The sequence below is a fragment of the Mauremys reevesii genome, linkage group 2, assembly GCF_016161935.1.
Source record: "Mauremys reevesii isolate NIE-2019 linkage group 2, ASM1616193v1, whole genome shotgun sequence".
NCBI classification, from domain to species: domain Eukaryota; kingdom Metazoa; phylum Chordata; order Testudines; family Geoemydidae; genus Mauremys; species Mauremys reevesii.
Window position 1 is genome coordinate 60,894,612 of NC_052624.1, and position 27,995 is coordinate 60,922,606.

Genomic DNA, 27,995 nt, shown 5'->3' on the forward strand with positions numbered 1-27,995 from the left:
ATCACATGATGAGCCCTGGGGCTCTCCATTTAATCACAGAGGAGGAGGGCAGCAGATAAACATTATTCCCACTTCTCTGAAGAGAGTTAACCTGTGCAGGAATTGGGGACACAATACCCACACACACACACACTTCCACACCATGAAGGGTCTCTGCCTCCTCCTCCTCCTCGGCGTCCTGCTCCTGGCAGAAGGAGTTCTACATGCTGCTGCCAAACGTGAGTGCCTTGGTTCCTTCCCCTCATCTCCCCCCACTTCCCCAGGTTTAATTTGCTGAGATGGTGTGATCACAACTATGCTGCTATTTTGAAATGTGTTTTGCTTTGGTTGCTGCAGCTCAGGGGTTGGGTGCTTTCAGGCTGCAGCCTACCCAGCTGGGGGTTATCTGCCTCTGTGGCTGCACATGTGATCTGAGCTGGGATAGGAATGAGGAGAGCTATTCTGCTACCTGTTGTAACACTGGGGTCAGGGTGATGGGCTGATGGGTCCTGAGCCTCTGTTGACCTCCCCACACCTCTAGATGAGACACACCAGCTCAGTGACAGGGACAATGAGCCTCTGCTGATTTCCCCACCTCTGGAAAAGTCCTCTGGATGTGACTCACCAATTCAGAAACAAGGGTCTCAGGGAGGAGCCCATTCCCTCTCCACACTGACAATGGGCCATGGATCCTGGGGAGGGGATTAAGCCTCTTTGGAACACTCTCTCTCTCTCTCTCTTCCAGGTCTGACAGACCCTCTCGAGTACAGAGGGGCAGGACCAGTTAGGACTGAGCTATTGCTGACCTTCCAGGAGTCCATGGTTGACTTACTGGCTATAGGATAGAGGTCTAGGGGTGGGGACTGAGCCTCAGTTGGCCTCCTTTCCCTTCCCTGGGCAACACACTGTCCCAGGGAATGCTGAACCTCTCTTCACCTCCCCATTTCTCCACCAGAGATAGCGTACAAGCTCAGGAATGGGAGCCCAGCTGAGTTGGGAGCAGGGTGCAAGGAGTGCCAGCTCCTCTCCCAGGAGCACTAAAGTATGGTGTCATTATTAACAAGAATCACTTTCTTGGGTTTTATTATTAGACTGGCTGCTTTGGACTCAGTTGCTCCACATGTGGTAATGACTGACACTTGCTTATGAAGGCTGTGTATAGTTAAGTGGAGGAAAAAACTTCAATAAAGGCTCTTTTTTTCTTACCCCTCAGTTCATCTCCATGTGGTTTAAAGGGACTGGTGCTGAAGAAGATGTTAGGGTGAAAAATGCCTTGGCTGTGTAATCCAAAAGCTTGTGAAACTTCATATATTTGATTGAGATAAACAAATTACAAGCGAGTGAAGACATGCCATAGGAGCTTACCTTGTTAGAATTTGTGACGGCCAAAGTTATGATTAGGGCTGATGGTTTGTCATGGAAAAAACATACAAGCCACAGTCCAGTCATGCAGGAAATGCCAAAAGTTGCAGGGCTCTTTGAATCCAGATATTATCCATTTGGCAATAACAACTTGTTTCACGCATTAAGCGTGAGGTTGTGACTGGCCACACGGAGAGTGCATGAAAAGGGAAGGGGGCCAGGAGTCTTCCCCAGACCTCTACCCCCTTTGCAGAGGCCAGGCACAATTGCAGCCCTTGCACACTTCTGAGGTCAAAGGCTGCTCCTTCCTAAAGACCTTGCAGGGCACAATTCCCCACAGAGCAGGGAGGGGCTTGCAGCAGCGCTGGCTGAGCACAGAGAATGGTGCACACGGGACCAGTCAAAAGGAACTCCAGTCCGGCAGCAGCCTCAGTGGGTAGGAAGGCAGGTGGCAAAAAGGCAGCCGTTGCCTCTTCTTCAGCACTGCTTCCCTGCCTCCACCTCAGGCATCACAGTGTTGTGCAGACTCCACTTCATCCAGCTATATCTGCACGGTGCCTCTTCTAAACTACAGAGAAGTGACAGGACCCCGGAGCACATAACACACCACTATAGGCGCAGAGGCAGATTAAGATTTATTGGTGCCCTGGGCACAAAGAACATTTGGGCTCCCCAGGGGTGCCAGAAGTGGTGCCAGCCTCTTCCTGGTGGGGGGCTGAGGTGGACTTTAGCCCCCCCTTTGCCACAGGGCGCTGCCCCCTGCTCCTCCTCTTCCCACCAAGGCCCCACCCCCTGGCCAGGCTGGAAGCCGGAGCTGGGTCATGCTAAGAATCACCCCGGGAGACCAAGCTGCTGTGGGGAGCTCTGGACCCTCCACCTGCTCTGAGGGGGCAGGGACATGGTCCAGGGGCTGCTCTCTTGGCTTTCTGTGTGATCCATCCATAAAGCAGTCCATCTCTTTATAAAGTGAACCAACTCCATGACTGCAGTGGTATGTCCAGCGATACGAACAATTTCTGCAAATTTCACAGTAAAAAATGCCTGTTGAAACTTTCTTCTCTTCAGCTAGATAAGATAATACAGCACAACATCTAGAAAAATGTACTGATGGTCTTAAAACTTTGGGATGTAAAATATTTCTTGCCAGGGCTTGAATTAGGACAGGGGGAAGTATGCTCCGGTCTCTTCTAAACAGATTACAGTGAGATGTCTGGGTATGTGTGTCCCAGGGACCCCATGGTGCCAACTGGGAGAAGGCACAACTGCATAAGGGGTGCCTGAGGTTTTACAGGGATCCCCTGGGTCAGATATATGCATAATAGTTCACCAAAGGGTGGCATGTGAGGTCTCTACCGAGAGACAGTAGCCCACTGGTCATCATAATAATTGAGACGCGTATGTACCGATAATAGCAAAGAAGTTATGTGTCTATACTGGAAATTATATTCTTAAGGTCTTGGAGTTAAGGCAGGTCATCAGGAGGTAACTGTTACTTATCTCCGTATCTGGCCATCTGTATATTGTGTATTGCGTGCCTCACAATGTATGCCTATTTGTATACGGAGCCAGATGCAAATTAAGACATTATAAAATCTACAAGAGAAGAATTCTTCAGGGGAAAAAAACCGGCAGGAGGCGTCCTGTTTATGAATGAAGACAAAGGATTGTTCTAGTACATCTTGGAGTGCAAAGAGGCACAAGGAATCCTTCATCTAGGGCGCAAACTGATGGTGTGCTTGTCTCTTGAAAGGAGAGTCAAAGCCAGCCTAGCTGAAAAGTGCTATAAGGATTCTCCGCAAGACATGAAAGTATCTTGTTAATTAAATCTATGCTCAGAATGCATGTTATGATTTTGTTTTCTATGTAACCCTTTGTTTCCAACATTTCTACTCCTTTGAATCTCTTTCCTTTGTTGTCAAATAAATATATACTAGATTTCACTATAAACGTATCTAAGTGCTGAGTGTTAAGCACAAGAGCTGGGGGTGTACTGTTTCTTCGGACACAGCGAATTTGTGAATACTGCAAGTGCCCAGTGGACCAAGGGCTGGGCACTCCAGGGAGATGCTTGGGTGTGTCAGCTGCTAACTTGTAGAGTGACAGCGGGGCCTACAAGACCTACAGGGGAGTGTGTGTGTTGCCCGTGGCTGGTAGAGCTGGGGCTCTGACCCATGGCAGGCACAGACAAGGTTTCCTCACACGAAACACAGATGGTAGCAACATGCCTCTGGGTACCCTAAGAAGAGTCAGAGTAGTCAATACCCACTTATAGAATCATAGAAATCCCCTGGAAGGGACTTCAAGAGGTCATCTGGCCATCCCCCCACACTGAAGCAGGACCAAATATACCTAGACCATCCCTGGCATCTGTCTAACTTGTTCTTAAAAACCTTCAGTGACAGTGATTCCACAACATCCCTTGTTCTAGTCCTTAAATATTGTTACAGTTAGAAAGTTTTTCTAATATCTAACATAAATTTCCCTTGTTGCAGATTAAGCCCATTACTTCTTGTCCTATCTTCCATGGATCTGAGGCAAAACGGATCACCATCTCCTTTATAATAGCCCTTAATATACTTCAGACTTGCATCTGAAGAAGTGGGTATTCACCCACGAAAGCTCATGCTGCAGAACGTCTGTTAGTCTATAAGGTGCCACAGGATTCTTTGTTGCTTTTACAGATCCAGACTAACACGGCTACCCCTCTGATACTTGAAGACTGTTATCAGTTCTCTCTCCCCCCACCCCCAGTCTCCTTTTTTCAAGACTAAACATACCCAGTTTTGTAACATGTCTGCATGATAAACCTTTTATCATTTTTGTTGCTCTTCTCTGGACTCTCCAATTTGTCCACATCTTTCTGAAAATATGGTGCCCAGAACTGGACACAATAGTTCAGTTGAGGTGTCACTGGTGTTAAGTAGAGTGGGACAATAATCTCCCATGTCTTACATATGACACTCCCGTTAATACACCTCAGAATGATATTTGCCTTTTTCACAACTGCATCCCACAGTTGGCTCATCTAGAATTTGTGATCCACTATAACCCCTAGATCCTTTTCAGCAGTACTACTACATAGCCAGTTATTCCCCATTTTGTACTTGTGCATGTGATTTTTCCTTCCTAAGTGTAGTACTTTGCATTTGGCTTTATTTAATTTCATCTTGCTGATTTCAGACTAATTCTCCAATTTCTCAAGGTTATTTTTAATTCAATCCTGTCCTCCAAAGTGCTTGCAACCCCTCCGACCTCGGCATCATTGGCGAATTTTATACGCCTACTATCCACTCTATTGTCCAAGTTATTAATTAAAATATTGAATAGTAGTGGACCCAGGACAGATCCCTGAGGGACTCCACTAGATATTGCCTCCCAATTTGACAGCGAACCATTAATAATTACCCTTTGAGTATGTTTTATCAACCATTAATAATTACCCTTTGAGTATGTTTTATCAACCCTTACCTTATAGTAATTTCATCTAGACTACATTTCTCTAGTTTGCTTATGAGAATGCCATGTGGAACTGTGTCAAAAGTTTACTAAAATCAAGATATATCACATTTACTGCTTCCTGTCTTTTCACTAGGCTGGTAACCATGTCAAAGAAGGAAATTAGGTTGGTTTGGCATGATTTATTACTGAAAAATTCATGTTGGCTATTACCTATCATGCTATTATCCTGTAAGTGCTTACAAATTGATTGTTTAATAATTTGTTCCAGGATCATTCCAGATATCAAATTTAGTATACGTTCCTGAGGACCTTTTTGTTCCCCTTTTTAAATATAGGTACTGTGCTTGCCCTTCTCCAGTCTTCTGGGACCTCACCTGTCCTGTTCTTGAAGATAATCACTAATGATTCAAAGATTGCTTCTGCTAGTTTAAGTACCCTAGGGTGAATTTCGTCAGGTCCTGCCAATTTTGAATATATCTAACTTATCTAATATTCTGTAACCGGTTCTCTCTTTATTCTGGCTTGTGTTCCTTCCCTCTTGTTTAATATTAATTGTGTTAAGCATCTGGTCACAATTAAGTTTTTTAGTGAAGACTGAAGCAAAATAGGTATTAAACACATCAGCCGTCTTAGGCCTGGTCTGCATTGGGGGGGATTGACCTAAGTTACAATAACTCCCCACTTAACATCCTCTTGCTTAACGTTGTTTTGATCTTATGTCCCTGCTCAATTACAGAACATGCTCCATTTAAAGTTGTGCAATGCTTCACTATAACATCGTTTGGCTGCTTTCTTTGTCCACAGCTGCCAGTCCCCCATCAGCTCCCCTGCGCCACCCCCCCCAGCACCTCGCACCTGCTGGCCGACCCCACATATCAGCACCTTCCCCCTCCTCCTCTCCCTCCTACCTGCAGCAATCAGCTGGTTTGTGGCGTTCAGGAGGGAGGAGGAGGAGCGAGGACTCGGCGCGCAGTCTCCTCCTCCCTCCCCTGCCTCCCAAATGCCACAAACCAGCTGATTGCCGCAGGCAGGAGGCAGAGGAGGGAGGGAGGGAGAAGCCTGTGCGCCAAGTCCTTGCTCCTCCCCTCTCTCTCCTGCCCCCTGAATGTTGCAAGCCAGCTGATTGCCGCGGGCAGGAGGGAGGGGAGAGGAGCGAGGACGCAGCACAGCTCCCACCTCCCTCCCCTGCCTCTTGCCCTCAGCAATCAGCTGGCCTGCGGTGTTCAGGAGGCAGGGGAGGGAGGGGGAGCCTGTGCATCATGTCCTCGCTCCTCCCACCCCCGCTTCTGTTGAATGCTTCAGGTACTTTAGGTACTAAACTATAAGTAAAGCCCCAATCCTGCAATGCATTCCATGTAGGCAGATATCTATGTTCATGTGTGTTCCCATGGACTTTAATGGATGCAGGGGTCCACCTGTGTAGAACTCATTGCAAGATTGAGGCCTAATAGCTCACTATTACATTCCCTAATGTCTCTTAATAATCACCTGCTGACAGTTTACATGTAACTTTTTTGGTTTATAAGCTACTGAAAATATTGTTAAAAGTTCTGAGAAAGTATAAATGAGCAAGAGAAGGGCTGGAAAATGTTCATCAATGTGATCTTATCCCTCCAAGAATCCTTTTATATAACTGGAACATGTCCTAAAGTAAAGAAAGGATGAAATATGTATAGCCTAAATTCAGAGGAATTTCCATTGTCAATAAACTGAAAGACATAAGCTTTGTTTATCATGATAAAGTTCCAAGCATGTCCATTGATTAAGAGTTTTGCATTCAGTGCAAGAATTTAGTATTGTGAAATGGAGCAGTGGAAACATTCATACTTTATGTTGCTCATATTTCTATCTAGAGTTTCGAGATGTGATGAGCCATGGAAGATCTTCTTCTCATGTCAGGTCCCATAAGAAGCTACATGGCTGGTCTCCTGATCAAAATCAGTGGAATGAAAAGCTTTATCCTTTCTGGGAAAAAGGAGATCCTAGATGGAAGGACTGCTGGAGAGGTAGGTCTAGATATACAACCCTAAAGCTCTGGGATATGTAGCCAGAAATTCTATACGATAGAATAGAAAGGTATAGATAGTGTGTTTTGTACTGTACATATCCCAAAATTGCTCTACACAGTAATGCGCTAGATACTAGTACTTAATACATTGTCTGATGAAGCGGCCATGGCCACCATTACAAAATCTACTCAGTAATAATTCACAGCCTCAGATATTGAAATCTGGTTTATTGAAAAGGAACGTTAGCCAGGCCACTGGGAAAATCCCCTGTTCTCTGTGAAAAGCACCAGTAGGTTGGGATCTTCAACTTCCACCCCAAAGACACATCACTGGATCAGTTTAACACTTTCTATGAAGAACCAGCACATTGTACGGCACTGTTTTATCACCACTGGTTATGAGCCCAGGACTAAAGGCTACACCTTCCGATAAAGACAAAAAAGCTGTACTCTGGAATACTCTACCTCTTTTGTGTACAAATGTGATTCTAGTTTATAGTAGGGGAATATCTAGAGAACAGTTGACTTCAACTGACTGCAGTGTAGCGACACTGATTTACCTTGGCTTAGAATCTGTCCCAATAAATCTAATTTATTAGTATAGTTTTGGATTTTGAAAAGTACCTTAGTGACTTAGGATCACAAATTCCACTGAAAGTACATGAGACTTGTGCCCCAAAGTTATATAGCACTTTTTAAAAAAAAATCATACTAATAATTTCCAATTGGTCTTCTCCAAACTATTTAAGTAACAAGTTTATCATTTTTGTTGTTCTGGTTAGATATTAAGAGCATGAGGGGCAAAAGAGCGTCTTCAGGAAGGTCACTACAATGGAGCATAGTATGTAAGAAGTGATAGAGACACTTAGGGTCATCTCCTCAGCAAGTATAAATAGGTGTAGCTCTTTTCGCAGCCAACAGAATGATACGTTTATGCAGTTGGGGGTCTGGCTCTTACAGTCTTTGTAATAAGTTTAACATGATTGATTTTAAACTTTTTTGTTTACATTGTATACAAATAAAAGTAATAGCTACTCAAAAAGACTGGTGTATAAATGAAATCTCATCTTAATCTCTTCAGGAGGAAAGGTGGTGGCCAGATTGACCTCTGACAGCCCAGCTCTAGTAGGATCAAATGTGACCTTTACTGTGACCCTACAGTTTCCCAGGTGCCAGAAAGAAGATAATGACAGCAACATAATATATGACAAGAATTGCAGGAATGGTAGGTAACAACAATACCCTTATATTGTGAACAAGTCTGGCAATGGTACTGGTGCATTTGTGGTCTACAAAAGTGTCATGAACACGTGGAACCATCAGCATTCTGCTTCCAGGCTGCTGTTCTATCCCTGTTAAATTGAGAACTACAATAATGTCTGACTTGCGTCACACAAAAGGTCCTTGTTCAGAACATGACTGTCTTATTTTTACCCATCTGCACCCACTACATATAATGGCCAAGAACTTTAAATGGATTTTTTTCCATTACAAAATGTTTTAATCTGGCTCCCAGAAAAAACTGTTGCTGCTCAGCTCAGCTGCAAGTTTGCCCAGTCACTGGACTGAATACTGGCATGTTATATCAGTAATATGGGTTTTTCTAACCAGATTTGTAAAACTGAGAATCTTCAATAAGGAGTTTAGGGTTCACTAAATAACATCTTTATATGGCTACCTCCCAAGGAAGAGCAGATCTTACATTACTGATATTTCAAAAATAAAAAACAAGCAGGGGAAAATATCTTTTTAAAATAAAAAACATTTTTGGCCTTCTTTATACCTCTTAAACTAGGAAAAACGGTCAAAACCCCAGTGTTTTTATTTGCTGCAGCTTGGCAGAAATAAACCTTTGCTCCAACATCCAGATAGATTAAATAACACTTTCTACCAATCAATTTCAAGAGATGTCAGTCGCTACTTGAATAGCATAGCTTCTACTTACTTCACAGTCTAATGACTGAAATGCTTGTATCGGTCCTATGCTTACTAATTTTGTGCTTTTCCAATGAAGAAACATATATTTTTCTGATTCTAGTGGTGCTTGCAGTTTACATGGCACTTATTTAAAAATGACACAACTGGCTCTTCTGACAAAGGAAAGAAAGAAAAATAAAGAGCAAGCCAAATTTTACTGAGTTTCGCAGCTGCAGCTCCCATTGGGCCAGAATGCACGTGCAACCCCCCTGACCTCAATGACACAGCATTGTCCTAAGGGGATGGCAGTAGAATTTGGACCAACAGCTTCAATTGGCATCTGCTCTGTGAGCCAACAGAATTCTTGAAAACAACTACATTTTTTCTTTGGAATAAAAACATGCCAAGCAGAAAATACCTAGGATTATAATTAGAAAGAGCAGAGGAACTGTGATGTAGTGAACGTTAGTCTGAAAATGCCCTCTCCTCCTGCTCCATATTTAAAAACGGCCAAAAAGCAATACTGTGGTTTAAATGTAATAAATGTTCTGCTTTGGTGGTGTAAGTTCTCTGGGCATGATCATATTCACTGAAGTTAATAGGTATTTTTCATTGACTTCAGTGCAGTCAGGACTAAGCCCCATGTCTTCGGCCTTGTTCCTCATGATGCACCATAGGCATGTGGCTCCCACATCTTTACACAATCCAGTCCTTGTTATTTGCTTATGTACAATAGTCCAGACAGTTTCATGAGCACCTAACTGAGGCACAACATGAGCTTTCACTTAATCTGTCTTAATAGTGTGCTGGGAAAAAGGGGTCTTGTGGTTAAAGCACTGGACTGGAACGCAGGATATCTGCAGTCTGTGTCCGGCTTTAGCACAGACTTCCTGTGTGAGCTTGGGCAAGTCATTAAGCATGTGGTGCCGTAGTGACTACTATGAAATTGAAATAACAATACCTCCATTCCTTGCCTCACTGAGTCATTGTAAAGATAAGTTAATGGACGTGTCTGAGGATCTTTGTTGCCATGAATGAGCCCCATAGAAATAAAGAAGGGGAAACATTCCGCTTGTATATAAAAACACTTATAAATTTGCCACTTAATAATCTGTGATCTATTTCTGCACCTAGATTCCTCAGACTTTCCTGACCAGTATGTCTACAACTGGACTACATGGATTGATGACTGTGGCTGGGAAAACTGCACAAGCAACAATACCCATAATGTGTTCCCAGATGGGAGACCTTTCCCTCATCATCCTGGCTGGAGAAGGAGGAACTTTGTCTATTTGTTTCATACAGTTGGTGAGTCCAGTAAAATGTATCTTGGTTTTGTGTCCTAACTTGTTTCCCTAATGCCGTGCATTACAATCCCCAAAGAGGAATTCAACAGTTGTTGAGTGAGAGAATACTAAACACATTCCGAGCTGCTCAGCGAGAATAGCAGCTGCTCTGTTAATTCCTCTGAGGTTTGGAAGTCATATACTACCATGACATGTTCTGTGAGACTGCAAATGCACAGAGCTACCACTGTTGAAAAGAACTCCTTTCTCAATCACAATTTGGATAGAACATTTAGAGGAAATCTTCAGGGCAAAGGGGGAAGCCAGATGATTTAGTGATTAGCACCACCAAGTAGCAGTCTGAGGTTCAGGAGTGATCTTGTGCCTGTAGGTCCTCAGACTGGCTTCTTCACCTCTAGAAAGAAGGTGCAATGTGCATTTTGCTTCAGCACTCCTAAGCTGGCTGAATATAGTTCTGTTTCTCTCCTGGTTGTGACTTCCAGCAACAGATTGTGTAATAATTGGCCTATCCCTGCTTTTAGGGTTACTATACGTCTGTATTTTCCCGGACATGTCCAGGTTTTTAGTTCTTAAATTGCCATCTGGGAGGAATTTTTAAATATCTAAAAACGTCCAAGAAAATACGGACGTATGGTAACCATAAGTCCAAAGTCCCAGGGCTGGCGGCGCTTCCTGGGGCAGCTCCCGGCGCCTGCCCGCCAGCAGGAGCCTGTACTGTGGATGGCCCCTAGGCACAGAGGCGGAGGGGGTCTCCGTGTGCTGCACTGGCTCCCTCCTTCCCAATCAGACCTGCGAGGGTGGGGCTTGCAGGTGCCGGAAGTGGGCAGAGAGCCCTCCGACCCACCCCGACCCTAGGAGCCAGAGGGACCTGCCATTTGCTTCCCGGGAGGCCCCAGGTAAACACCGCCGGGACTCCCCACCTCGCCCCCCAGCAGGTCCCTCTGGCTCTTAGGGTTGGGTCAGAGGCAGAGGGCTCTTTGTGCGCTGCCGGTGCCTGCAAGCCCTGCTGTGCGGCTCCAGCAGCTCCCATTGGTGCTTTTCCCAGCCAGTGGGAGCCACAGAGCTCCCGCTTGTGGTGGGCACAGTACGTGGAGACCCCTTGGCGACCCCTGATCCTAGATGCCAGAGGGACCTGCGGCAGAAGGGGTGAGTAGGCGAGCAGGGTGGGGTGAAAAGGCGAGCGGTGAGCAGCGGAGGTTGAGTAGCTGAGGGGTGAGAAGGTGAGCGGGGGGGGGGGGGTGAAAAGGCCAGCAGCGGGCAGCAGGGGTTGAAGAGGCGAGCGGCGAGGGAGCCAGCGGCAGGTGGGCGGGCGGGCGGGGGTGAGGAGGCAAGAAGCAGAGTGCCAGTGGCAGGCAGGGGTTCTCGGGGCAGGCATGGGCGTTTCTGGCAGGGGAGTGAGGAGGTGAATGATAGATGGGAGGAGGCGAGCGGTGGGTCGGGGACTGAGGAGGGACGCAGCAAGCCAGCGGCAGGCTAGGGGTGAGGAGGTGTGTGGTGGCGGGGCCAACCAGGGAAGGGGTGGGACCTGGGGCAGAGTGGGGGCTGAGCGTGGGAGGAGTGGGGGTGGACTGTGAGCAGGGCCGACACCCCCCGTGGAGTGTCCTCTTTTTTGGTGCTATTGACTACACTGTAAATCTTAGGCTCCTGACTTTGACTGGCAAAAATATTTTAGGTATTAATCAAATTTAGTTGCATTGGGGAGATGAAGGTGCCTTGGCAAATGCCTTTTCTTGGATCGGTGGGAGCAGGCACATCTTTCTAATGCCTTTGGCTGCTTTGCTGAAACTCAGGGAAAAAAAACTAATGGCAGGGAACATAACAATTACATGAAGTGTGTTTGAAAAGTACATTTCACACAAATGAAGGATGAGCATAAAATATACACTTTTGATTTAGCCAATCCAAAATTTCACAGAAATGCTGCTTCTCTTTATAAAACTTTTTCTATCTCTTCACAAGAGGAAAATATGAGTTCATGTCCTGTTCACAGGCCAGTACTACCAAAAAACGGGAGGCTCTTCAGCAATTGTTTCCATCAACACAACAAATATCACCCTTGGCAAACAGATGATGGTGGTCTCTGTTTACAGAAGAGGTCATCGAACATATGTTCCAGTTGCAACAGCAAGTGGCATCTATGTTGTGACAGGTGAGTGTGCTGGATTAAACCACAACTAAATACTTGGCAGTGTTTGTAGAGAAGATTTTACATAAATGCAACTAAAGTGCTATCTGGGAGAGTAGGGAGGGATGTAAGGAGGGATTGGAACAAGTGATGCTTTTAACCTTCATGTGAAATCTCTAATGGGCTACCCTGAACAGTATGGAATAAGTCCTTTTAGCAGACTTGTTAAGAGTTAGTTGAAAAATGTGTCCTTAACTATAGATATTAACACTGCAAATATATAAGTAGGGATAGAAATTAATTATACTAATAATATTTATCCAGAACTCTATAGAGAATACTTTTTTTTATCTATCTACAACCTATGATACTCCAGAGTCTTACCTCATGCTATCCTGCAATTTGACTTGTCCCAAATACAATTTAAGATCACTTTCTACTTATTGTTCTTTGTCTGAAATGTTTGAATAAGCAACAGAAATCTGTGGTGTACATAAACTAACTTACCTTTCATACGGAATGAGAATCTAAGCTTACATTTATGGACATAATGCAAATTGCCCTTTATTCTGTCTTCATCCCACATGCATCCCTAGTACGAATAGTCCAAAGAAAGGAAATTGGAGGGACTTCCTGACCCTTTCTCTGGATAAAATTCATCACCCTTCTCTGGATGAGGCTGGCTAAAGTATCCCAGGGATTATTTCTATCCTTTTATTCTGGCTGTCTCTTAAATTTAAGTAACCCACCAACATCAACCCAAATGCACACACTGCAACAGTTCAGTCAAGGGATCCTTTTTGAACCACTGGAACAGACAAACCAATCCTCGCACATTGAGTATAAGGGTATGGCTACACTGGCGAGTTGCAGCACTGGAAAGCCTCCACCAGCGCTGCAATTAGTAAGTGGCCACACCTGCAGGGCACTTCCAGCGCTGCAACTCCCTGGCTGCAGCGCTGGCCGTACACCTCACTCAGCATGGGGAATAAGGATTCCAGCGCTGGTGCTGCAGCGCTGGTCATCAAGTGTGGCCACACACCGGCGCTGTGATTGGCCTCCAGGGTATAAGGATGTATCCCAGAATGCTTTTATAAATTACTCTCTTTGTTTTGTTATGCAGCCTCTCTTTGTTTTGTTATGAACGAGCTCCGCGCGGAGCTCCGTTGCTGCTGCTGCTTATCTAAAAAACAAACAGAGCTCCTGTTTGCTGTGATCATCTGTACCTGGCTGTAAACAATCAAATGAGAGGCAGGCAGGGAGTGAATGAAACAGCGGGGAGTCATGTTGGCTGCAGGCTGTTTGCAATTAAGAGTTAAGACTAAGGGGTCGGAAACATGCTCTGATTTTTCAAGGCAGGAAGCTAAACACACAGTGTTGGCTCCAAAAATCCCCTCTCTCTTTCCCCCCGCTCCCTGTCACACTAGACCCCACTCCACCCCCCTCTTTTGAAAAGCACGTTGCGGCCACTTGAACGCTGGGATAGCTGCCCATAATGCATCACTCCCAACACTGCTGCAAATGTGGCCACACACCAGCGCTGGTAGCTGTGAGTGTGGCCACACACCAGCGCTGGCCCTGCACAGCTGGATGACCAGCGCTGCAAACTACCAGCGCTGCAAACTGTAAGTGTAGCCATACCCTAAGACTTGCTCCCTATACCTCATTCTCAGGCTCTTATTATCTGTGATCTAGACAATCTCAGATAAAATAATGGCGAAGGTGAAGTATCTTGTTCACGAAGGGCCACACTCTGACACTCTTGTTCATGCTAAGTAGCAGCTTTTGCCACAAGTGGTCCCACTGAAGCCCATGGGAGTTTTGTCATTGACTTCAGTGGTCGCAGGATGAGGTCCTATAATGTCCCCCAACCCAAATTCACTAAATCTCCTTAATGAATTGAGTTTCAAGGGTTTTTCCTCCTCTTTTGTGCTGATGGGTAGGGGGGGGAAATACGTAGGAAATTACAATAGGACCTTTAGAAATACAATTGATGTAATAAAGATACTACTGAAAAGCAAATGTTTTGATTTCTAAATGCATCAGATTGCACCAAATGGCAAGTATAGAACAATATTAATGGGACAGGGAACCTCCAGATGACTAGATATAGGGTCTTCAGTCGATGCACATGACTCTCTACCTGGTTGCAGGGTTTCACTTTATTACTGTAATCTATTGAAAAGTGAGTTAAAGAAGAAACCTGTATTAAAGAAATTAAGCCTGGCAGTTAACACAATGCAGGCTTGTGTCTTACACTGTGACCTTTGCAGTCTGAGGGCTGTGAAACAGTCTGTTATTTGCATCCATTCACACCTGCTTCACTTTCTTTCATTTTTCCTGCAGACCAGATTCCTTTATATGTGAACCTGTCCCAGAAGAATGACCGCAATGCCTCAGACTCCGTCTTCATTAAGGATGCTCCTATCACATTTGATGTCAAGATCCATGATCCCAGTCACTACCTTAATAATTCTGCTATCTCCTACAAGTGGGATTATGGAGATGGCAGTGGCTCATTTATATCTAACAGCCCTATTTCAACTCACACTTACACGCTGAAGGGAAACTTCAGCCTGAATTTGACCGTCCAAGCTATTATACCTGTACCTTGTGGGCCTGCAACACCTACCCCACCACTGCCTACCTCGCCAGGTAAGAGTCTGTCAATCAATAGGAATATTAGGAAATAAATGAATAATAATCATTAATAGACCAACATTTTGGTTTTTTTATAGTAAAAGCTTTAAAAGCTTTACGGTCATCAAAGTTGGAGCTACACAGTTTTTGTAAACGTAACATATTTACACTTACTTAAGAGTCTGAATCAATAACAGGATAAATATGTAGTCTAAAGTTACAGATATAAAAGGATTCTAATTTATGCTAAAACCAATTTACAATACCCTGACAGTGTAAAGGAGCCTTCAAGGGGGAGTAAATTACACGTGCACTCACTTTATGGCCCCCTCAACACTGCCAGAGCCGGGCATGGGTACATGGGGGAAGTTATTCCAGAATAAAGTAGGGTGTGAATTTAAAGTGCAATGCCTGTTCCGGAATAGCTATTGTGGAATAGCTTATTCTGTAATAGATATTCCAGACAACCTCCTAGCATGGACAAGCCTTTATAATAGTGTAAATGAGAATCAAGCTTGTAAGATTTTTGTTTTGTAAGAAATTGTCACCTTCATTCAGTTATTGATTTATAATCTCATAGAAGTTTTATATTTGCAAAGTTTTGAAGCTCCAACTTTGATCATTATAAAGCTACCACCATTACAGTGTAAAGTTGAGTGGGTCAGTATGTTTCAAATTTTATTTGTATGTCTCCAAAATTTTGACACTCAATCAAAAAATGGGGAAAAAGTCAATAACATTTTTCACAATTTCCTCCTTATATTTCAATCCAGTGTAAATTAATAGATAAATATCTAGTTTAAGAAAAAAACTGAATCTGTAATTTGTTGTTATTGATTTGGGAATCTTAAACAAGCATTTTCATCTCCCCATACTTTGCAGATCTACCTTCCCTTGCTTAGAGACAAATGACTGCACTTGAAACACTACAGTGGGACACCTGCAGCACTGCAGCTGCGCCTCTGTAGCACTTCAGTGTAGACACTACCCACGCCGACGGGAGGAGTTCTCCCATCGACGTAGGTAATCCACCTCCCCGAGAGGCAGGAGCTAGGTTGACACAAGAATTCTTCTGTCGAAATTGCGCTGTCTACAAGGGGACTTAGGTTGACTTAACTATGCCACTAAGGAGTGTGATTTTTCCACGTAGTTTAGCCAACCTAATTTTCTCCCACAGACCAGGGCTAAGATGTGGGTGTGTTTAGTGGGAGGCTACCAAATGTGTGTGATTCAGACAAACTAATCCAGCACTGTGCCAGAGTGACCTTTTACACTAAATAGAAGGTAATTATACTGCTGTTGTATTTTTGGCTGTGCTAATTATCACAATGGTCTTTTACAGGGGCAACAACTCAAAACGCAACCAGTACTGCAAACAAAACTGAGTCAACCACTCCTGCTAGTAAGTTTATATCTCCTCCTGTGTAGACTGTTAGAAACATTTTCTAGTAAATGATTTTCTATGATTCTTACAGCTTGATTCACAATGTCAGGGGCTCATTTGCTCATACTAACCTCAGGCAGTTTCCTCACAGCACTAACTTGAGGAAAGGATTGCAACCCTCTTGCTTTGTCTGCATGCTCAGCTTGTTCCCCGCTCTTTCTGACAGCCTCCCCTCAGGACACAGAGCACAGTCCTCCCTTCCCAAGTAGGACACCAGTGGCAAACTCCCAACATCAAGTCACAACATCCAATCCCAGTCACCTTAAATAAAAGTTCGGTTGGCACAGAATAGGAGCTAGTGTGGTGGGGAGAGGGGGCAAAAGTAAAAACAAATATAGAGCAAATGGTGCAGGAGCTCTGGTCTGGCTGAGTGGCACTCAACTCAGGACCAGAGAGGGAAGGGGGCAAAGGTATCTTCATGCCATTTTTGTGGCTCCTTAATCCTGGGGATGGCCCTCAGTGCCTCTTAGACTAGCCTCCCCCAGTTGCCCTTGGCCTCAAGATGCTGTACTGTTTGCCAAATGCAGAGCAGATGACTTTCCAGACATGCCCTTCCCACCACCCCAGTTTAGCGCCTCTATGCTGACTCTATAACACTTACAGGGAATCCCCCTATATAAAGGGAATCTCTAGGAGGCTTTTTAATGCAGCTTTATGGTCCCTTTTAATCATCAGGAGCAGTGAAAAGGGGTGATAGCAGTGATTCTGGTTTAGCTATTGGTTTGTTTGGATTAGAACAAAAATAAAAAAATGCTTATTGAAAGCTCACTAGTTAGGTTAATTTAGTATTCATTAGCTGGGCTAATCACTATGCTGAGTGGAGCTCTAAACTTAGTTTACCCATATGGTTGAAGAAGATTAAAACCTGACAAAGCAGCACATTGTCAGATCTAACTACCTATGTCTGTTCCTGCAAGTTTGTGTGTGTTGTCCCAGAAAGATATCTGACCCCTTTCTTCTGGATACAATCATTAGCTGGTTGATTGTTTTCAACATCTCTTGGAAGAGAATGATTCATTACCATGCAAATGGAGATAGCCCCACTTTCTGGCTAACTGATATCAATTACCCCTTAAATACTCATGTAATAACTTATGGCTCAGTCCAACACCCCTGAAGTCAATGGGAGCCTTTCAGTTGATTTTGATGGGTGCTGGACCAGGCTTTTGATGAACACAACTGTTTTTTAACTCAATCTAATGGATGTAATTCATCATACATACAAATATCCAAACAGTGTAAACAATATGAGCATGAAATGACACATCTCACAAAGTACAATGTAAAACCTATACTGTACACAACAAGAGACAGACCAAGACAATGGAAGGCCTTTATATACTGTGTCACAATATATCTGGAGACTGGAATGCGTCTGATAACATATAGTGAAAGTACCTGCAGGTGGGTGGAACAGACATGAATAACAGTAGTAGAGGTAAAAAAAAAAGAAGGGGAAAAAAAGAGAGAAGAGTGGCAAACTCATTCTGTGCAGAATGCTGGATTCCATTTTTAATCACCTGTGAGCTGGATCATAAATTCCTTTCCCCCCACTTCTGCTACTTCTGCAGCTCCTACTGGCCTAGGGATCTGAAATCCAAATTACTCCTCTTGCATGGCTCTGCAGAACACTGGGGCAAGCAGGTTTTCTTTAAGTTTTGCACAAGATCTCGTTGAGATAAACTGCATCACTTATTTACTCACTGTGCGTTTAGCAGAAGGGCAAAAACCTAATTTTTAAATCATTTGGCTTCCCTTCATTGGTGGTATGAAAGAAATTAATCCACTTAGACTTTGTCTCCATAACATAGATTATGCAAAATATTTTCTAAGCAGTATAACTAGCAATATGTTTCTTTCCCCCGCTCAATCCAACAGTCACTACTATACCACCCTATAATCTGGACTCTCCCACCAGTGCTGGTGTAATGGAAGACACTCCTGATGGAGGCTGCCATATTTACAGATATGGACATTATAAAACAACTATCTCCATTGTAGGTAAGTGCCTAAATCAATAAGAGAATAGGAAAATTGGTTGATATGGTACTGAACATATATGGGCTGCCTTGTTTGTTCAGTTTACCTGCTATCGTGTAAACACCACAAGAAGGAACTATAAGAACCTATTCTGCAGGCTTGGGTCTGGTTTCATAATTTAATATACAGTTAGCTGACTGGCATTGTTTGCTTTTTTACAACCTGGTTTATCCAGTTGCTAAGCTCAAAAGATATGGACAGTAGAGGATTTGAGTGAGTTTGTCACTAATTAGAGTGGAGGGCAACAATTCAGTATGGAGTGCGAGATTATGTGCATAGTAACATCTTAAAATTTCCAAGATTTTTTTAGGGGAATTTTGGGGTGAGATGGAGTATTGTAAAGAGACTAGACCTGAGCTGCCCATTAACAAACCACTTATCTTATTGAGTTGTTAAATGTGTAGTCTTCAGATCCAGTGAGGATAAATCAAATACAGACCATCTATGATTCTAAGTGGACTGTTTTTGCTGTATCATGTGGTTGCCTGAGTAACCTAACAGGTTGATAGGCTCTTTCCTCCCTTAGAGGGAATCCTTCAGGTAAACATTATTCAGATGACAAGTGTCCAGATGACAGTGACTCAAGGTGAAAACTCCCTGGTTGACTTTGTTGTTACCTGCCAAGGGAGGTAAGTGTATTCATTAATTTCCCTCTTTAAAAAATTAGGTACTTGGATGTTACTAGAATGCTACCCACATTCATATGCAGTTGCATGAACAGTAGTTAGAAATACAGTAATTACCATCTGTTGACTGAAATTAAGATAATAGAAGTCTCATTTGTGAGCTACAGCAAGAGAATTTGTTGCCAAGTTCTTTGGCTTCAGACCAAAATGACATGCCTAAGCAAAACTAATAGAACTAGTTGGTGGGCAGAGGCAATTCCCTGTTTTCCAGGCAAAGATGGAGACTTCAGCACTCACACTAAAAAGGGAAGTGGCTTGCTCAAACTGGGAGGAAGCCATCTTTCTAGCCATAGGTTTTTTGACATTTGGATTAAAAATGAGCATCAAAGGAATTCATTGGATGCAAAGAGCATTGCATTAATATTCCTAGCCACTGGAAAGTGTGTGTATCTGAGAGAACTGAGAGGTACAGATGAGTCTTGGCAACGTAACTGGGAAATAACCACTTTGAAAGTAATCCTAAAACTGCCACATGTAGTGGTACATCTAAAACTCTCCAAAGGGTTTACATTGTATGCCTGGTGAACTGAACCAAAATTAATAGATTTCATCAACTAACTAGGGGCCAGGTGATACTGTGCTTTGAGAAATGAGTGTAATTGCTGGTAACATTATCTTAACTGAGTCTAAATGATGCCAGACATAGTTGTGAAATTATGTATGCTTGCAGGAGTGAAGTGGGGAAAAATGCAAAGTCCTCTGTAGTCAGAAAACAATGAGTGTTATGCCAAGCAGCTAATTTAATCGAAGAATAAGGCTACTGGGCCAGTTTTATATCGGGCTAACATCACTGATTCCAAAGAGTTGCACCAGCATAAAACAGGTCCAGCTGAGGAGAATCAGGACCAATGAATCTATGAATTGGATTAGTAGTAGTATACGTTCATTTTCTCTCTCATGCTTCCCGCAGTCTTCCTACAGATGCCTGTACGATAGTCTCTGACCCCACATGCCAGGTGTCACAGAATGTGGTATGTGACCCCGTTGAAGTTACTGATCAATGCTTACTGACCATCAGAAGAGCCTTCAATGAGCCTGGAACCTACTGTGTAAACATTACATTGGGTGATGATGCAAGCCAAGCCCTCACAAGTGCCCTTATATCTGTAAATGGAGGTGAGTCCAAATGGAACAGATGTTGAGGATCTGTGAATAGCGTCTCTTCATGGCCATTTCACAGGGGTGTGTGTGTGTTATTAATTATTTGCATTATGACACTGCTGAGAGGCCTCAACTGAGATTGGGCTCCATAATGTGAGAAACTACACAAACATATAGTAAGAGATAGTCCCTGCCCCCAGAGAGTTTCTAATCTAAATAGAAAAGAGAGACAAAGGGTGTGAGGAGAAAACAAAGGCACAGACAGGGAAAGTGACTTACCTAAGGTTACCCAGCAGGTTAGTGGTAAAACCAGGATTAGAACTCAGGGCCGTCTATCAATCTAAGGTATTCATATGCCCCACAATCTTTATTGTATTTCTCCTCACAACAGCCCTGTAAGGCAGGGAAGTGCCATTATCCCCATTTTACAGATGGGGAACTGAGACACAGAGAGGTTGAGAACTTACCCAAGCTGACATAGGGAAATCTGGGGTGGAGCTGGAAAGTGCAGCCTGGTCTCCAAGTCCTAGGTTAGTGTTTTGGCCACTAGACTCCACTGCCTCCCCATTGACTTCAATATTGCTGGGCTAATTTACATAATCTGAGGAAGTGGCCTTTGGTGTTCATTAACAACACTGTTTTCAGCAGATCTTATTTAGTTTGGCCGGGATCTGGTGAGTCCGTAACAGCTGGGGGCACTCTGGGCCAGATTTTCAAAGGTATTTAGGTGCCTAAAGATGCAGATAGGCACCTACTGGGACTTTCACAAGCACCTAGGAGCCTAACTCCCATTGATTTCAATAGGAGGGGCGTAGGTGCTTTTGAAAATCTCACTGGCTGCCTATCTGCATCTTTAGGTACCTAAATGCCTTTGAAAATCTGGCCCTCAGTGCTTTGCAGGATTGTTCCCTCCCTAAACTGGTGTGGTGTACAGCATGACTGTTTAACAAAAGTCCAGTTTATGTGTATTTAAACTACTGTTAGATAGGATGTAGTTCCACAATGTATACGTGCCCCTTGGATGTATAATGCTTTCCAAATCACGTAAGGGTACATGCAATTCACACAGGAATGTACATCCCTGGCTGCTGTCTTCACAAGGACGACGGTGTAAACTAGCGTTACTGTCGGGCTTAGCCAAACATTTATAATAACACACTGCAAGATGGTACGGCTTACATAGATTATGTCAATGGTTAACACTAATTTAAGACCTTGATTTGAATATATTTACACAGTAATTATGGATTAATAAATTAGGTCCAAATCAATGTGTATCTCTAGTTTACTCTGCTTTATAAACACAGTTGTGAACGCGATAAGCAAGAGCATTACTGAGCATCAGTAAACTCACCACATAGATTGAAGAGCAGCCTCTGGACTGGAGAATTAAGATGCTTAATACAAATCATAAAAGTAAACAATAATTAACAGTATTTATTTATTCAATTTCTCCTGTGGCCAGATCTGGTGGGGTTAGGACTGGATCCAAGCGCAGTGGTCTCTGAATTTAAGGCCATTCTCAGAGGTGGACTGGAAATTTGGTGGCACAGCGACAGAGGAAATCACAGGCTGGGTCAAGAGTTAATTTCCCAAGCTGTCAGTATTACAAAGGCAGAACACTCAACCCCTAGGAGAGGCATCACATCATCACCAACAGTCATCCCATCTACGGACACTCAGTCCTCTCAGGAGGATGTTCTGTCCAATCCTGGGCCAGAGAGGGGAATCACTAGAACGCATGTCTAGGGCAAATGAAAAGATACCAGAGAAAGTCCATTCTTTCTCCTCCCTCAAACTCCACTCCTCAATGACATGCTAATTCTTATTCTCTGGGTTATAAAACGATTAAGTACTTTGCACTTTTAATTTAAACAGTCCCTTTGTAGCATAACAACTGGGCAAGTAGCAAAGTAACTCCAAATCTTGTGGGATGCCAGCTAGTCCTGCAGTTCCTTTGCACATTGTAAAGGTATTTGCATGTTACAGTCAGCAAACAATATATTTCACATGGAAACATACAAGGCACTCTTAGTATTCACCTTTAGTATAACTCAGTTGGCATCAAAGATGAATTGGACCCTACAGTCTGTGAATGCCCCTGAGCCCTATTGTTTAGCGTAAAGGGAGTGTGAAATATACTGAACCTTAGAGTCATGTGGCAGAAAGAATGGTACTGCTGGAAAATTGTACCTCACTGTATAGAACATGAGGCTAATATTTAAAACAAATTTGTTATTCAAGCTCCAGGGTCATCTTCGAGGACAGTGGAAGGTGTCTTGATTGCCTCAGGTTTCTTGGTGGCGTTTGTCATCATTGTGTCTCTCCTTCTTTACAAGTAAGTTGCTGGTTCCAACAGTTAAGAAATAGACCAGGATGACAAAAATGATTCCATGAATATTCAGATGGATAAAAAACTGAATTTGCTTTGGCTATGTTTGCATCCTTTCTGGGTTTGCTTTCCACAAATATTTCATCAAACTAGCTTACTGCCCGGAATGCTCATAAAACCAGCAAATTGTGGGTGAATATTAAAGAATATCATGGAAAACAAATTTTGAATTCATCAGCACAAGTATTCATACTGGAAACATGAGTCTATAAATTTTACTCATCCAATCAGAGAGGAAATAATACCAGGTGACTTATGCGTCCAATCAAAAATAGCCAACACGTCTTAAGTTTCAGATTTAGAATACTCATAACAAAATGTGTATGAATGATCTGCAGACTATGAATATTCATCAAAACTGTTAATCAAATAACTTTAACTAATAAATACATTTGAGAAAATAGTAAGGAGCTTGCAGACAATTCACAAACAGATACATTTATATTGCAGTATCAGGCCTTCAGGATCCCACTGTGCTAGGCATTGTACAAACATATAGTGAATGACATTCCCTGTCCCAGAGAGCTTACAGTAAAAAAAAAAAAAAAAGTCAAATTCATCATATAAATTATTTGCATAGCTCTAGCTAAGAGTATTCCCACTCTTTCTAATTACTAAGTACCCTTGTTCTTCAGGCTTACGTTTTATTACCATCTGCATGCATTTACCCTGGCCTTTATCACAGTGTTCACTATTCATTCTCATTTAGTGTGAGAGCAGAATCCTGCTATGACTAGGTTTAACCATGGTTGTTACTAGCAAGTTTCTAATACAGTTTCTTTGAGCCTGTATGAACAGGGATTTTTTTGTCTGTTAACTGTATTAGAAGCAGATTATAAAACTATACCAGGAGCAGCAAAAGCACCCTAAAAGTGGTGGTGGCGGGGGAGGGGGCCCACAGGAGCCCAATCTGTGCCCCCCCCGGGCCCTCCCCCATGGCCCTGCCTCTGCCTCTTCCCCTGAAACCCTGCCCTCGCACTGCCCCTTCTCCCTGAGGCCCCACCACGGCCCTTTCCCCGAGGCCCTGCCCCTGCACTGCTTCTTCCCCTACGGCCCCACTCCAGTGCCACCTCTTCCCCCCATGACCCCACCCACGCTCACTCTTTCCCCCCTCCCCCATCGTCTGCCTTTGTGGCCTTTTAAATGTGCGAGGGGCCATGGCCCCTTGGGTCTCCCTCTTCCAGCACCCCTGGACTATACTTATAGTAAGGGAGTAGCTGAGAGCAGAGATTGGCTATAATACTCACAGTGGTGAGGGAAATCATGCTAGAACCTTGTCAGAACAAAACATGTTTACACAAAATAATAATAATAATAATAATTGGAGATATACCTATCTCCTAGAACTGGAAGGGACCTTGAAAGGTCATCGAGTCCAGCCCCCTGCCTTCACTAGCAGGACCAAGTACTGATTTTTGCCCCAGATCCCTAAGTGGCCCCCTCAAAGTCACAGCTAGTTTTGCTTTCATGGTGAGCAGGGCCCTGAAAAGAGGTCAAGTGTTTGCCCCCAAAACAGGGGTGCTGGAACAAGGGGCGGTAGCATCCCCTGGCTTGAAGTTATTTCCATCATATACGGGGTTTACCATTTTGTTCAATGACTTTCAGCACCTCCACTATAAAAACTGTCCCAATGCCACTGCCCCAGAATGCAGTATGGTAAGGCTGGGTGTACAGCAACTTCTCTTTCCCAGTAAAACACAGAACTGTGTGCATAACAACTCAAAATCCTTTCTGGACCTCTATTATTTTCCTGAATAGCTGCCAGGTCTAGAGAGGTTCTCACATGATCATTCAGAATTAGTCACAACAGCCTCCTTTGATGGTTTCCAGTTGTGGGGGAGGATGGAGGAGGATATGGTATCAATATTTGGCTCTCTCACATATTCACAGTGCCATGTTAAATATGCACCACCACTGGAATCCATTTCAGTAACTAACTTTACAATGTTCCTTGCAGGAGATACAAAGAGTACAAACCTATTGAAAGAAGTGCAGAACAAGCGGTGAACAGGGAGGGACTGAGTGTTTACTTCAACAATGTCAAGGCTGTTCTCTTCCCTGGGAACAATGAGAGAGATCCTCTGCTGAAAAGCAAACCAGGAATTGTTTAAATCTTTAGCGTAACCTCTGATATTAGAATGTATATATGGGGTTTATGGCTGAACTGTACTTCAATGGATGACTACTTATTATGAAAACAAAGGATTAAGGTAACCTCCAAATAGGGGTCGGTACAGTTTGTAGCTCAATTTATTTAGAAATGGAGAATGGCTTCTTTTAAAAAATGGAACTGTTGTGATTACTCACTGTTCTTGCTTATGATCTGGGTCACAAAATATTGAATAATAAACAACTCTAGACTGGGCATGATTATGCAGTTCACCTAGGTTAATTTGTAGCTTGGGAGAAGAGGCTAGATACTTTTTATCTCCTCAGTATTTAGATCTTAAATAAGAATTGCACAGTCCCACTGTCCTAGTTTACTCCCCCTCTGCATGCATCCCACAGTCTGGGCTTTGTGAGGTTGAAAGACATGGAGAATAGCCATAATGGCCAACCCTCAGTCACTTTATAAAACTAGATCACGGACATCAGGTGAACAAAGAAACCTAATCTACTTGGCTTCTCCTAAACCAACTACTAAAAGTTCCATTTAAAATTCTTACTGTAGTTGTTGCTGCTACCTCTTGTAGCTGTTGTTTCTACTGGTTTTGTGCCATCTGAACTGACTGCCATCCGCAACAATATGTCTATCTGTGTCAGAAGGAGCTGCTGTATTCCAGAGGGTGGACAAAGATGAGGCCCAGCAGAGTGGTGGTAACAGGAAAAAGATTCTATATCATTCAACTATTAGTAAAGAGAACTAAGAGGGGCTTTTTCCCCCCCTCCTTCTCTTCAATTTCATCTTGCTCTCTGTAAACAGCCACTAATTTCTCCTTGATCCTCCTGTCCCTCTGTTTTTTTACTATTCCCTCCAAATAAATGAAAACCTCAAGCTGGGTAGGGCAATATTCTCCAGTTTCTGCTTGTCCACTAAGCGGCTGAGAAACTGTCAATATCCAGAAGGGTGATGGGCCTTTGCTTGCTTAATGCAGCTGCTGTGCTGTGTTAACTTTCAGCTACAAATCTCACTTTGATATCTTTCTCAAGTGATCTAGTAAAACCCTGTCTTTCAGCCACTCACTCTTGTAATTCCATATCATGGAGTTTAGCCCTGGATGCAATTGTCTACTTATCGCTTAGAAATAAAAACACCCTTCTGAAGACTGGATCACAGGGGGATATCAGAAGAGGAGAGTGTCTTGTCTATGGAGAAAAGGATTGTTGAGAAGATTCAATCCTTGCTGGGTGAGAAGACAGCCAGAAATGCTCTAAATTCAAGGATCTGTATAATAACCTGATACCTAATATAACAGTTTAATGCAGAACAAAACTAACTTTTAGTTTGGGAGTGAGTGGATAATTTCACTTATCCATTTCTAAACACCAGTCACTGAAGACCTATTCATTGCCAACCCAACTGTGAACAATTTTGGAGTCTCCTTTATTCCTTCTAATCTGGAACATCCCTAATACATCTTTCCTCTCAGTCTCTGAAGGGCGACATAAACATAACCATATTTTGCTGTTTTCCTGGCAGCTGTTGCCTAATGCCCTAAAATAAGCCTTACCCTCCACCATACACACTTGTTAATAATTTCAGCATATCAATAATTGTACAAACATTTATGGGGTTAGCGCTTTACTTAAAAACCTTTCAGGACGTAGTATTTTTTTAGGTCTTCTCTGGCTACTGTGCAAATATTAGTTTAAAAAAAAACTGTTGGTCACTGTCTTTCCCTCCTTATACATTAAATGACTTATCTTATGCGCTTGATGCAGAAATTACTGGGTGAGGTTTTATGGCCTCTGTTATGCTGAAGTCAGATTAAATGATCATAATGGTCCCTTCTGATGATAAAACGCACAAATCTAGGAATCTTGCAAACAAAGTTGAATTTAAACACACACACACACACACACACACACACAGAGTCTTGGATAAGTCCATTGTAACATTTTCTTTTTGACATATGCACTACAGTCTAGCTTCCCATCATAGGTATTTGCAACATCAATCAACTTGATATCTAAGCACTAATTTAATTACAACTCATCATCAATGGAAGAACAGTTCCATCTCTTAATCCAAACTAGAAGCTTTTTCAAAGTCTGGGAGTAGTTTAGTTAAACCAGTTGTGTCAAATTGGAACAACTGGAGCACTATGACTCTGATAGCTATGTGTATGGAGTCAGATCCTAACACCTGATAAAAGCTGGTTTAACTGGGTCATTGGGATTGCCTTGGTGTAGGGGAATCCCTACATGGTGTAGACCTGATGGAGCCCACCAGACCTGGCACAGGGATTATGTCGGGGCATAGTCAGAACTCTACCATACTCAGTGATTCTTGGCTGAGGCAGTGCCCCATTGGGTATCACTGAGCCAGGCATAAGATTAAGCAGCCTTTAGGCAGCTCCAAGTTACTCCAGAGTCCAAGGAAGCTAAAGGTGGCCTTTGCCCATTCTTAACCCCTCAGCTGAACTGAGTGGAGCTCTGACGCAGCTAAGAATCTGGCCCATGAATTTTAAGGACCCAATACTTCAAACATTCTAATGGGTGTAGAAAGTGTTGAGAGGACAGGGCCCTTAGTTTGCATTTTTCTAGTACAAAATTGAGGAATATCATTTGGTAGTGCAGATGCGAGCTAAAACTACTAGTGGCACAGAACAGGGAGTACTGGTTCAGTGGCATGTTGATGGCACGACTTTCAGAAGTTCAGCAACTGCAACTTTTAGCCTTACAAAGAGAATTAGTGAAATACATTGTGTATATACATGATCCTGCTTTTCAGGTTGAAAGAGGATAATAAAGATTATGGTTTTAAATAAAAAGTGATTACGGATTTAGTGATAGGAAAGAGGACAGTTGTAATGTTTATGCATTTCCCTAACTTGCATCAGGAGAAAGTTTTTAATAAAAACCTAGTATGAGTTCACTTTGGTTGCAATTGTATCACTTTTGAATCAAAGCTGATGTGGGCTATTGGTGACCTAGATTCTAAGCAGACAGCATGTTACTTCTCAGAGAATCCTATGTGCTCTACAGGAACTCAGAGGCATCATCAGCTCTTATACAATAGGCAGCTTTCCGCCATGCTTAGAAAAGTAATACATTTTATACCTTAACCTGCGTATATGGAACAGCTCAGAGAATCTTCCTTTACATCTCATGTTAGGGGATTAAAGTTTATGCCTTTTTATTTTCTATCTTCTCTGCTGTAACGTTCAGTAAATAGATATTTGTTTTTATCTAATGGGATCTGATACTGTATTGGACAATAAACTATCTGGAGATTTCAAACAGGATGTTACTTTTGTCTTGTAAGGAGATGTAGTCAAATGAGCGACCTAGTCAAATGAGTCACCTACTTACTGGGCACCAGGACAGTCGCTACTCCTAAGAGATGACCCAAAGGGACCTGCAGTTACACTG

General features: G+C 43.1%; 1 protein-coding gene across 2 annotated transcripts; it reads left to right on the forward strand.

The window, feature by feature from the left end:
* On the forward strand, positions 1-27,868 carry GPNMB (glycoprotein nmb). Of its 2 annotated transcripts, XM_039522903.1 has the most exons (12): positions 143-218; positions 6,654-6,806; positions 7,890-8,033; positions 9,860-10,033; positions 12,023-12,181; positions 14,504-14,812; positions 16,140-16,199; positions 18,120-18,242; positions 18,808-18,910; positions 19,878-20,083; positions 22,313-22,406; positions 24,418-27,868. In XM_039522903.1, exons 1-12 carry the CDS (start codon positions 143-145, stop codon positions 24,569-24,571), a joined length of 1,755 nt encoding a protein of 584 aa, XP_039378837.1. In that variant the 3' UTR covers positions 24,572-27,868. The 2 variants fall into 2 exon arrangements, with proteins under 2 accessions (XP_039378838.1, XP_039378837.1); XM_039522904.1 differs by lacking the exons at positions 22,313-22,406; positions 24,418-27,868 and adding an exon at positions 21,376-21,492 and having other exon boundaries at positions 1-218.
* The last annotated feature ends 127 nt before the right edge of the window (positions 27,869-27,995 follow it).

Excerpts from the sequence above, each read along its gene's own strand:
- GPNMB (XM_039522903.1), top strand. The coding sequence starts at position 143 with ATGAAGGGTCTCTGCCTCCTCCTCCTCCTCGGCGTCCTGCTCCTGGCA. Across the intron at positions 6,807-7,889 it reads ATGGAAGGACTGCTGGAGAG|GAGGAAAGGTGGTGGCCAGA; the intron begins GTAGGTCTAGAT and ends TAATCTCTTCAG. Across the intron at positions 20,084-22,312 it reads CCTTATATCTGTAAATGGAG|CTCCAGGGTCATCTTCGAGG; the intron begins GTGAGTCCAAAT and ends TTGTTATTCAAG.